The 12,385-nt window shown below is 34.5% G+C and overlaps 1 protein-coding gene across 1 annotated transcript; it reads right to left on the bottom strand.

The window, feature by feature from the left end:
* Positions 1-5,199: 5,199 nt before the first annotated feature.
* Positions 5,200-7,452, bottom strand: LOC124214344 (piggyBac transposable element-derived protein 3-like). The gene is made up of 3 exons (XM_046616609.1): positions 7,149-7,452; positions 6,658-6,953; positions 5,200-5,214 (listed from the first exon to the last, which is right to left on the bottom strand). Exons 1-3 carry the CDS (start codon positions 7,450-7,452, stop codon positions 5,200-5,202), a joined length of 615 nt encoding a protein of 204 aa, XP_046472565.1.
* Positions 7,453-12,385: the final 4,933 nt, after the last annotated feature.

The following is a 12,385-nucleotide window of genomic DNA, read 5'->3' as shown; positions in this document are numbered from 1 at the left end:
GTTACCGCATGACCAAGAAACAACACTACCTACCATTTGCATTCGGGATATAAAAAAAGTCAATGAGTTGAATAACATGGATCATAGACAAATTGGAAAAAATGACAACGCATCAGGAAACACAGGTGAGGATGAAAAAACTTCTGCATCATGGTTGCATTGTATAAAGCTAGAAATTTTTTTCTTAAGGGAAAGAATTCAGTGATTGAAGTTAAACCAATTTTTGTCATGTTGGCCGGGAGTTCAAACGCAAGAAATAATACTCTAATCAATCTTTGAGCACGTCCAATCTTCCCAGAACAAATTTGAGGAGTATTACTCCACCGAGTACAAACCTCATAACGATAGCGAGCCAGTTAGGTGAAGCGCTTATTACAAGCCAGATAGCAAATCTACCCAAGTTTGATGTTTCACTTTCGAAGAGAGATTATTCAATATAATATTCAAATTCAATATCATTCCAACAAGTAATTTGTTTTCAGTTTTTGAGTTAATCTCCTAATTACACATAACAGCTATTGATTTGTTTTCTGCTGTGGCGACCGTGTACCAGTGATTTTCTTTTGTTTAATTTCTTACAAGTCGTAGATTTAGAAAACTATTCCCTTGGTTATTATACTGGGTGCTTCAGAAATTGTGTAAAAAGTTCGAAGTGTAGATTTTATGTACAAATTCAAGACTCAAATTCCTTTTGTAAGACTCGTGGGATATCTTATTTGTCAAGTGATACTATACTATTGATTACTAGCCATTATTTGATAAAGGTCTTGCAGTTTGAAATAAAAAAAGTGTTTTTGAGGTATATTTGGCTTGCCAACTTCGTGGAAACAGAAAGAACCTACTGTATTGAATAAGGAAGCTTTTGTAGTCATGATTAGGTAATTTGTTAGCTCTGTCGTAGGATGAATTGATTGACCATCACTGGTCAATGCCCAAGAGGTACCTGTAAACTTTGCACTAAATGAAAATTTTTTATGATATTGAAAGCAGTTGTATAAATACATTATTTCAACACACGTTATGCCATTTCAAATGTGAATATTTTTGGCTTAGAATTTATTCAACGGATAACATTTTGCATGAGGCTGAAGCTTATTGCCAGTGCAGACGAATCCACAAATTATAGAGTCTGTTTTGTTTGTATCAAAAGAATACTATTCTGATTAAGTTCAATTCGATTGTACACATGTATATATGTGTAGGCACTTTCCGAACTATGACTTTATAATTTTTTCTTACTTATTTTGCTCCAGATGAAACAAGCGAGAAAGACCGTGAGGATGAGGATGAAAATGACAGCTCGCAATATGTCCCGATGGGTGACAGCGAATACGACACTGACGAAATACCAGACTCTGATGAACAGCTGGAGGAACCTGAACCGAACGAGAATGAAGTACCAAACTCTTCTCATGATAGAAGTGCAATTAAAGAAAATAATACATCGCAAAATTCTTCCTTGAATTCATCTGCAAACCGTACAAGTATCGGATGTGACGATGCCCATCTCAACGTAGATCCATCAAACGGCTCTAAAGGGGCTGGAAAATTGTATTATTGCATTTTCTGTGGTAAAAAACAAACCAAATTTGCTCGACATTTGCTACGAGTACACAGTGACGAAACTGAAGTGAAAAAATTCCGTTACTTACCTGCAAAAAACCCTGAGCGACTAAAATTCATCACTATGCTTCGAAACAAAGGCAGTTTGATACATAACAAAGATATCACCATAAATAATGGAAAGTTACTTGTCTGTCGAAGACCTCAGGCAAAAATGAAGAAGGCTGGTAAGGACTTTGTACCATGCTCGAAATGTAAAGGTTTTTGTGCTAAAAGCAATATTCGTCATCATTATCAACGTTGTGCAAATCCAAAGAGCGGCAATACTCGAACGATATTGATAGAGGGGAGAAAACTTGTTAAACGTAACCACCTTGAAGCATCTTTCAAGATTAGCAACAAAATTTTACCCGTACTGAGAGATGACATATTGCTACACATGATCGACTAATTGTATTATTTGGCGACGAATTATCTCGTAAATACCAGCATCCACATCAAGATAAAATGATAAGAAGTCAATTGAGGTTTCTTGCTCGGTTTGTGATAGCATTAAAAGACCTAGATCCCGAAATTACGGATTTGCAATCTCTATATGATCCTAAATTTTATGATACAGCTCTGAAAGCAGTGAATAAGGTGGCTAAATTCCGCGATAAAGACGGTACTTATGAAACTCCAGCTCCAGCTGCGGCACTTGGAACATGCTTGAAGAAAATTGGGGCTATTCTAAAAAGTGACTGCATCAAACGACATGATGCTGAGAAGAAACAGCTGACTATAGACTTTTTGATATTACTCGAAGAAGATTACGGTTGCAGTGCAAATAAAACTGTTGTAGAGACACAGTCCCAACAAAAAAGGCAAAAAAAGGTTGTTTTACCAAAAAAAAGATGATATTGCTCTGTTACAAATATGTTTAAAAAGACAAAGAGAAATTGCTAGAGAGCTTTTGGAAGTAAAGGTAACCAGAGACGCGTGGATGTCAGCGGAGGCAACGCTCTTCACAACTCAAGTTTTCAACCATCGTAGGGCTGGTGAAATAGAAAGAATTACAATTGAAGATTTCAAGAATAACGTTCGCTTGAATAAAGATACAAATAAGGATTTGTTCGAATCTTTATGTGCTTCAGACAAGGAATACGCCGAACGACATGTTCGATTTTTCATTCGTGGAAAGCTTGATAGAACGGTACCAGTCATTTTGGACGTAGAATTACTGCAAGATTTCAATACCATATTAGCGGCACGATCAAATGTTGGCCTAAACGATAAAAATCCATTTGTGTTCGGAACAAGCTCGGACAAGAAAGCTCACAAGTACCTGGATGCATGCAAACTCATAAGAGAATTTTCCAGCAAATGTGGAGCAGAAGATGCTGAAGCTTTGAGAGGAACAAAATTAAGTAAGCACATGGCTACTGAATATGCCACTATGAACATATCAAAAAACACACTGGAAAATCTATGTGAACACATGGGTCATCATGAAAAGATACACAAAACTATATATCAACAACCAATACCAAGTCGCGAACTCATCGATATATCAAAAATGTTGGAACACGCACAAGCACGGTCTAGTCATCACCAAAACGACAATTTTTGCGACGAAAATGAGAGTGACCATGGTATGTAGAAACAAATAATTATCACCTACTTCAAACGTAAAAACTGCGATTATATTGCTCAATTATTTATTTTCTTTGATCGGTATATTATTTCTATTTTCATTTCAACTTTCTTCAGACATGACAGAAGGAAATGCTGCAGATGATTCGGAGAACATCGAAAACATTAATAATTTGGATGACCTCAATGATGATACAGATCAAAGTTTGTGTAGGAAAAAAAAAACTGAAGATCACGGATACCTAGCGAATCGTCGCTCTAGTGAGTATACAGCATTTTATACCAACTTCATCAACTCCAAGATCTCATTGTCTCGTATCTTAAATGCATTTTATAGTACCATTGCTTTGATTTTAAAATGCGGGATTCTAAGCAAAAACGACTAACTGTAAGAAGTGATAGAATAAAAAGGTACAAGTGAGTCTATGGTTGCCTTTCGTAGAAAACTAGATAAGCTTCACGTGTGATTTTTATACGAGATATTACTGGTTATGTATTCATCAGATGTCATTCCATGATCGTTTCGGCAATCTTGATTTGAATTTTCAGCATCACCATTTGAGAAAGCAAAGCGCCGCAGATGGAGTTCGGATGAAATCCAGGCCGTTCTTGCTTCATTTGGTGAAGCAATAGAAAATTACATTGTACCACCCTTACCACATATTCGGAAGGAAATTAAAAAATACGATTGTTTACAAAATCGCAACGCTCTAACAGTAAAGGCTTGGATTGATGATAGAATCCGAAAAAACCGAAGAAGAACAGCCAATGATAGACAAAGTGGCCGAAGGAAGTGAAGGAGACCACACATCAGGTCACATCCTTGTAATGATTTAACGTTGTAAATCGAATTCCTTTTCGAGTGGGCAGCTGTTTGGGCAAAACATCTATTATTTAAAAATGATGTACCGCATTTCATAAGGAAATCTTCATTTTCAGTTTTTTTGAAAGCCATATTTCGTTTGCTAATTTTAATCGAACTTTCGTAAGTGACTAATTATCCAATAACAATGATATTTCACGAGTTATCCTTTAAAACGTGATGCTCATTTTAATAACATTGGAAACTGTTTACTTCAATGATATCTGATAACAGATTTGATAGCTGATATATCGTGATAAAGACATGTACGTCGTTTCCAAAGTTTGTAAACCAAAGTCTAGTTTTTGTTTCTATAACCGAAAACTTCATTTTAACGTACTGTAATACTAGATATAATAATAAGAGTTCCTGTTCACACTACGTACTATTTATAGCAATCTTTTGGTGCATTACTTGATAAAAAATTTTCTTCAACAACTATCTTTTTATATATGAGAATAATCTTTTTACTATTTTATGTGATCGTTTTTGTAAACATTGCTTAGAAGAACTTGGATGTTATTTGTCAGGAATATTGTATGCATGTATCGATTCGTATTGCAATTGTTATGTACAAGACATCACAAGTTCTCTTCTTTAACGATGTCCATGTTCACGCCATTATTTAATTTAGAGGTAAAAGAAACAGTTCAAGAAATGTCAATTTATTTGTTTTATGTTTTCAACGATAGTCTACGTATTTCTTATTTCTTTTATGATTCACTTTTGCTTTTGGAAAAATAAAATATTTCAATTTTTTTTCTTACGTATTATGTACACTGTAATCTGTACAAATTACAAATATCGATACGTATTCAGGGATTTGCATAGCACTATAGTCTTACTGAGTATTTTCAGGCCAATAGGCTTACAAAAGCTAATATTTACTGTTATTTCTATACCTGTGTATAAAATAAAAAGAGTGGCTAAAGGTTCCTTAATTGCTTGAAATATTTTTCCTTTTATTAATCTTGTGAGTGTTCTCCTTTCTTATGGGCATTATACTTGTTAATCCAAATGAACTTCACTGCTATTTACTAATCGATGAGGAATTATTTTTCATGTCAAGGTTGTTTTAACGACCTATTGAGTAATTTATTTTCATGTCTATTGATTTCCAAATTTTGTTTTTCAGGCAGACATTAACCCATTAACGCCTGAAATACAGGTTTCCTATATTGCAAGTTCAATTATGTGCCACTTAACAGGAATGAAAAATAAACTTATTCGAGATGCATATTGGGGTATTTTTGAGGTCCCTCTTTCGTTTGGCACCAATAGAAATACATAATAACCTTAAAAATTCATTGATTTTGTTGTTTTAATTTAAAAAATCGCATTTTTTTGGACTGTTTTTTTCTTTTTACGGTGATTTTCACTGTGGAATACCTTTTCTTTTCATGTAAAACCTATTTAAATGGTGTAATTGAAACTTGAACTAAAAAGATACATACATAGAAAAATTAATTTCAACATGGCGGATCCAATATGGCGCCTGAAATAATCTATGGCCAAGCTCAAGTTTCATGATTTTTTTACACCGAAATGGTCAACTTTAAGAAAAAATTTTATGGAAGCAAAAGTGCTGGAAATAACTCAAGCAATACCCCTGATTTTTTTGAGAATTTTTAGAGACATTTTTGGATTTTTTCAAAAATGACTTCATGCAAAAAAATGAAAAAAATCTCCGAATAATCTGAAAAAATTCACAAGTACTGTTTGAGTGATTCGAAACACTTTTTTTCTATCAAATTTTTTAAGTTGCATTTTTTCAGGGAAAAACTGAAGAAAATTTTTGTTCTTGTTAATCTCACACTTTCTTGATTTGTGCGAGTGTGTACATACAGACTAGTGTATGAGTTTGTATGCATACGGCTATACTTGGTGTATGTGTATGCGTGTGTGTAGGCCTATGTGAGTTTGTTTTGTGTGTGTGTGCGTAGTGTCTGTGTATGTGTAAGTCTACGTGAGTTTGTTTTGTGTATATGTGCGTAGTGTGTGTGCATGTGTGTATGCGCGCGCGCGCGATTGTTTGTGTGTGTGTGAAATTATCCTGGTACAATTCCACAAAAATGAGCAGTATGAATATGAGATTTTGACTTCCAGGAGCAAGTCATGTCCTTAGCCAGAATAAGAGAAATACTCTGTTGCCCGATTCTCACCGCGTGGAGGTTGACATGAAGAGAATCTTTGTTTTTTTTGTTTTTTTGTATTTTTTAAAAATTTTTTATAATTTTTGTAATGTTTTGTTATATTTTTTTATTTTTTTTTCGATTTTGCTTTTTTTCTTCTAATTTTTCTTCCTATTGCCCATTTTTTTTTGTAGTTTCTTTATGAGTTACAAAAATGTATACGTCCATATACATGGCCATCATTCATTTTATATTCTAGTTATAATAAATTCAGTGAAATCTTGTAGTACATTCACAACATAAGTTCAAATTGCAAATTGGACAGAATCGTGTTGTCCTCTTTCCACATTTTCCACCACAGGCTTTGTTTAATCCTACTTTTATAAAATGTTTTCTTTTCTCCGCGTTTTCATTCAATTTCTGCAGGTAATCTTCACTTATTTTTAACGCAAATTCCTTAGTGCCAACCTTCTTTCCATCTCCTTTAGCCAAGTTATAGAGGACAGTTGCATTTGTGATAGAGGCTTGAATTACTCTCATCAGGATAACCCAAGTCCATTTCTTGGATCTTATTGAGGGTAGAAGTTTGTTGCAATGTTGGTCGTGAAGGTCCACACCACCCATAAACCTGTTATAAGCACGAAATGCATTAGGAAACTGCACTTCAGCTTTCTTCTTCTCAATTTTACTGTACCTCTTGACTGGCTGAAGTGGATACACTCCCACAGCGGTTGAGAGAATCGAAACATTCTTTGAATCCCGTACTGTTATAAAATTTGTTCCACTTGATTTATCATATTTTGAGCGGAAAGTACCTCTCGGAGCTTTGGAATCAATTTCGTTAGTTTCTTTTATCCTATCTTTCCTTACGGTACCAGTAGCTCGGACACCTATTTTTTTTAAGTGTACTAATAAATCTGGACTACAAAATAGATTGTCAAAATATATGTGGTACTTACCCAGATTTCGAGGAGACGTAGACAAAAGTAATCCCTTCAGCATCTGCAACACCACTTGACTGCCCTGAGCCACATTGCTTAAAACTCCTCTATCAGCAGTCTTACCACAATATACATCCAAATCATATAAAAATCCTTCAGGACTGCAAATGCCCCACATTTTTACGCCAAATCTGATTGGTTTCGTTTTTATGAATTGTTTTATCGACAATCTCCCAAAATATTTTATCATCATCTCATCTATTGAAAGTGCTGAAGTGAACATTCCAAATTGCATTGCATTTTTCCTGAATATGTCCAACATTTTTCGGACTCTCCAAATCTTATCATTATCATCTCGGTCTTCTTGTTTGCTGTACTTAATATTTTTTTTTATTGTTTCGAATTTATCTCGGGACATTGCAGAGGTCACCGGTTTAGCAGACAAATGCACATTTTTGGACTAGTAATCTCTTTGAGAATGCCTCTTATTGTATGATGAAAAAATTATTATGCCAACAAATGTTTCGAATTCTTCCTTTGATATGGTACAATTATTCGCAGCGGTTGCTTCAATTATATAACTTTTCAATTCATCTGAAAAAAATAATTCAAATAATTCGATGAAGGAGCTAGAAAGAATTTTTTTCTTTGCTACAAGCGATAGTAATATTTCATTATCTAATCTATCATCATATACTTTTTCTCCTTCGACCCAGTTGTATATATGTTCTGGTTCTAGTTTTTCCTGATTTGAGTTATAATTTTCTAAAACTGTGGTATATGAATGCGTGGGAAAAGTTATTTCTGTCAAATCAGAATCATTGTCGCTATTTTCAGTGCTGCTTTCATTCTCAGATATACTATCATCCGAATTACAAGAATCAGATTCTCCCGAATTATCAGCATTCGGAATAAGAGAAACCGAAAAATAATCATCTCTCTCTTCTACCTCTGTATAACGATTCCTGCGTGATTTTTTTGGAGTATCCAAACTTGAGATCTCGGTCGAGAAAGTTTTCATACGCTTTTTTGACATGATAGATGTTGAGGTGAAATAATATATAATAAAAGTAGTCAAACTATTCAGCAGGTCAGAACAGAGTACTTATCATACGCCCAGTAAAGTTGTTTGGAACTTATGAGTTACGCGCTCCACTTCTTTTGTGAGATCTGTCGCCACCTATTGGTGATCAGAAGATTCTATGGATTATATTTCGCGGCTATTTCAAAATCAACTTTGCAGGGACCGATTATCCTGAGCAATATTTTGGAACCGCAGGAATATACTTCTATGCTTGAACTTAAAAAATTTGATAGAAAAAAAGTGTTTCGAATCACTCAAACAGTACTTGTGAATTTTTTCAGATTATTCGGAGATTTTTTTCATTTTTTTGCATGAAGTCATTTTTGAAAAAATCCAAAAATGTCTCTAAAAATTCTCAAAAAAATCAGGGGTATTGCTTGAGTTATTTCCAGCACTTTTGCTTCCATAAAATTTTTTCTTAAAGTTGACCATTTCGGTGTAAAAAAATCATGAAACTTGAGCTTGGCCATAGATTATTTCAGGCGCCATATTGGATCCACCATGTTGAAATTGATTTTTTCTATGTATGTATCTTTTTAGTTCAAGTTTCAATTACACCATTTAAATAGGTTTTACATGAAAAGAAAAGGTATTCCACAGTGAAAATCACCGTAAAAAGAAAAAAACAGTCCAAAAAAATGCGATTTTTTAAATTAAAACAACAAAATCAATGAATTTTTAAGGTTATTATGTATTTCTATTGGTGCCAAACGAAAGAGGGACCTCAAAAATACCCCAATATGCATCTCGAATAAGTTTATTTTTCATTCCTGTTAAGTGGCACATAATTGAACTTGCAATATAGGAAATCTGTATTTCAGGCGTTAATGGGTTAAAGTACAAAAAATAGTTTGAAGAGTAGTCTTTGTACTATTCATTCACTTTTTCCTAGATATCGCGTTGTCGATTGAACAATATATATGTGAAATCAATACATAGTGATAAAGGAAAAGTGAATTCTCATGCAGAGGTTGTTTCCACATTTATTTCATTATATTCCACACAAACGAACAATTATGAGAGTATAATTCGGCTACTAGTAGAACATTATTCATCTTTGCGCATCGGAGAAGTGAGGTTTGGAAAAAACCTTCATAACCCGAGTCCTGAAAAGCACCGTTGAATGTATTTTTGTGATACATTTAATGGTAACTTGTGAGAAACAATTTAAAGTATTGAATATGAGCAACTTTGTATCTTTTTTATACTTATATGTGTGACAAAGGATTTTATTTCTAGTATTGGATAAAATGCAAAGTACCTGCCATAGTTGAGAAGTTCAATAAAACATGAGAGGCTACGATAAGGAATTCAAAGATATTGTGGGAATGAAGTCGAACACACAATAAAACATGATGAGTCTGTCGTGTTTGCCACGAATCCCTAAAATATTCAATCGAAATCGATTATGTCCCATCGAAAATTTCCCCTGGTGTCTTAAGTTCTGGATACAACTTTTACAGGCAGAATCCTGGGAAGTACCGTCAGATTTATTTTGTCATATATGCAATGGCAGTTTCCACACCCAAACAACAATTTTTTTTAAATTGACTTGAAGCTAATGAATTTATAAGACACAGTGTAAGCTGTTTAGTGAAACTCCTCTGTACCTTTTTCGGTATTGCACATGTGGAAATGGATTTTATTGCCACATTCAAATAAATTGCAAAACGTGTACCTTGGTTGAAAATTTCGGTAGGTCATGATAGATTACGATAAGGTAATGTAAAGGATATTATGGGCAAGGAATCAGAGACGCAATAAGTTACGGTAAGTGAAGCGTATTTGCTATAAATTCCGACAATCTTGGATAGGGGCCATTCATGAATTACGTGAGACATTTTTATCCAATTTTCGACCCCTCTCCTCCCCCCTGTAAGGAATCGTAAGATTTTTCACAACCCCTCTTCTTCTTTACAGTCGGTCATCGATTGGGAGAAGAATTTGCCTTTTGGAATTCATTTGAGTGAAACTCGACCGCTTACGATCATTATTGAAGGAAATATATCGTATGTGGAAAAACAACTTTCACCATGAGGTTTTTAGCAGATCGCCAGGTCTGTACACTTTCAGAACCTCTTGAGGAATATCGAGACGTACCTGGAATTAATCTTTTAGATTTGATGTATCAGAAGCCAGATCGTTATTGCTATTATTATCAGCATTTCGCTCAAATGGTTCTGTTAGATAGACATCTTCAGACGACTCCATTACATGTAAAGGTGATGGAAAGATCGATATTCAGTAGCAATTGTTCCGTAGAAGCTCGTCGAAGGTTAGGTAATTTTTGCGACTTCGAATCTCACTTAGTGATGAAAAATTTCGATCTTCTCATTCGCTCGTCTGAGCTCAGAGTAGATTTGATTGTTTATTTGCGAGTTTCCCCAGAAACTTCTTTTGCTCGAGTTAGTTCCCGTTCCCGTGAGGAGGAATCGAGCATTTCTTCAGAGCTACTCAGAACTATTCATGAGGTTCATGAAGATTGGCTAGTAAAACAAACCTTTTCTTCTTTATCGGCTCCTGTTTTGGTTATCAATGCAGAATCCACAGCCGATCAAGTATATTCTAGTATCTGTCTTGCAATGACACACGGACAAGGTTAAACCTGTAAATTTAATTTTTATTCAAAAAAAAAAAAAATTATTAAATCAAATATTTACATTCTCATAAATATTTAAACAGTAAAAACTAAATAATTTGGAAATAATAGGCAGTTTTGATAATAGTTTTTAATTCAGTTTTTACGGCCTCGCATTATGGACAGCCTTCGGTTGGTTTTTCAATGAAGATTAGACTTTCTTTACGGGCTTCATAGGAGGTATTATTCTTGAGAAAGGTTGCATGAAAGTCTGCTTCACCACGCAGATGTTCGGGACTGAAATTTTCAAAGATTTTCAATCGATTAAAAAAAAATTAATTAATTAATAGGAAGGGGTTGTTTCTTGTGTTTATTTTTTCATTTACCTGTGGGTGAAGCATGACGAACAGAGGAAACCAAGTTTCCCTTTTTTGATTTTTCCCTCAAAAAAACCGCAGGAAAACTTTTTCCATGTGTCTTGACATTTACTTTCCAATTCTTCTTCTGATAGGTTTTTGAAGTTCGTAAAATTGAAAGTTTGAGCCAGAATTCCGGCATTGATTAAATTATGGATTTGTGACATGTTTCTTTTAATAAAGATAACTCGATAATGATTTGTTATTTCTGGGTTGTTAATAAACTCGAAATTTGTTTTCTTCGATTGTTTCTTTCTAGAAACTTCTTTTGAATCGGATTTTGTGTCGGATAGGCTTTGGTTTCTTTTATGATGTGAATAGGGCCACGATTATTTTTCGAGGTCGATGAGCGATTGCTTGATTTTCACATTTTATTAACCTTAAATGTCAGTTTTTGTGAGTACTTTTTCAGGTTATTTGACACAGCCTTTTCCCATCCAATCTTTCCCCGATTCCTGAAGATGACTGGTGGTCTTATTTTGAAGAAGGACGCAGAAATGATTCAGATAAGATCGTTTCTGTTCTTTTGAATACATATTTAATTTATTTTATTCGTGTATTCTCCCAAATTCACTTAGTGAATTTGAATTGTTATACCATCACTCACATTTGTCCTTCCAAAACTCTAGGGTGAGCTGTTTCTTAAGAAGATTAGGATCAGTCACCCATCTATTTCCCTATTTCCTGTGAAAAGGAGTCTGTTTCTATCCTGTTTGGACCTGGAATTTTCGGTTCCCGCCTCGATGTTTTCACCCGAACCTGTTTCGTTTCGGCAATCCTTCGGAAAGAGGATTGGATTTCTTTTCGACATCGATCTGGACCGATGCTGATAACTTCGAATTCAATATTTTTAATTCTTCAATAACACTTATATAATATCTCTTAACACGTAAAAAACTAAACTTAATCGATAAAACTAGTTACTTCTTATTAACTAATTTAGAAAGTAACGCAAGCATTTTTTCATCCATTTCCAAGCGCTTCTTATGTCGTTTCGCACGCGCTTCCTCCTCTTCCGATTTTTGCCAGAGTCTCTTTTTCACGAGGGATGCCACGTTTTCTCTTGTTTTCCGGCTCGAGGATTAATCTGAGAAATGAAAAATGTCTACAAAATCTGGAGTAGCAACTAGTTGCATTGGTGCAATATAATTGAAATCTTCCAAACCTATTCCCAGGG

Source organism: Neodiprion pinetum, chromosome 3 (genome assembly GCF_021155775.2).
Source record: "Neodiprion pinetum isolate iyNeoPine1 chromosome 3, iyNeoPine1.2, whole genome shotgun sequence".
Classification (NCBI taxonomy): Eukaryota; Metazoa; Arthropoda; class Insecta; order Hymenoptera; family Diprionidae; genus Neodiprion; species Neodiprion pinetum.
Note: the sequence above shows the minus strand (reverse complement) of the source record. Positions and strands in the feature narration are given on the sequence as shown.

Bases quoted from the DNA above. Each gene is read 5' to 3' on its own strand.
- LOC124214344 (XM_046616609.1), bottom strand. From the start codon at position 7,452: ATGTTGGACATATTCAGGAAAAATGCAATGCAATTTGGAATGTTCACT. The intron at 6,954-7,148 runs GTAAGTACCACA...ATTTTATAACAG, and splicing joins TACGTCTCCTCGAAATCTGG to TACGGGATTCAAAGAATGTT.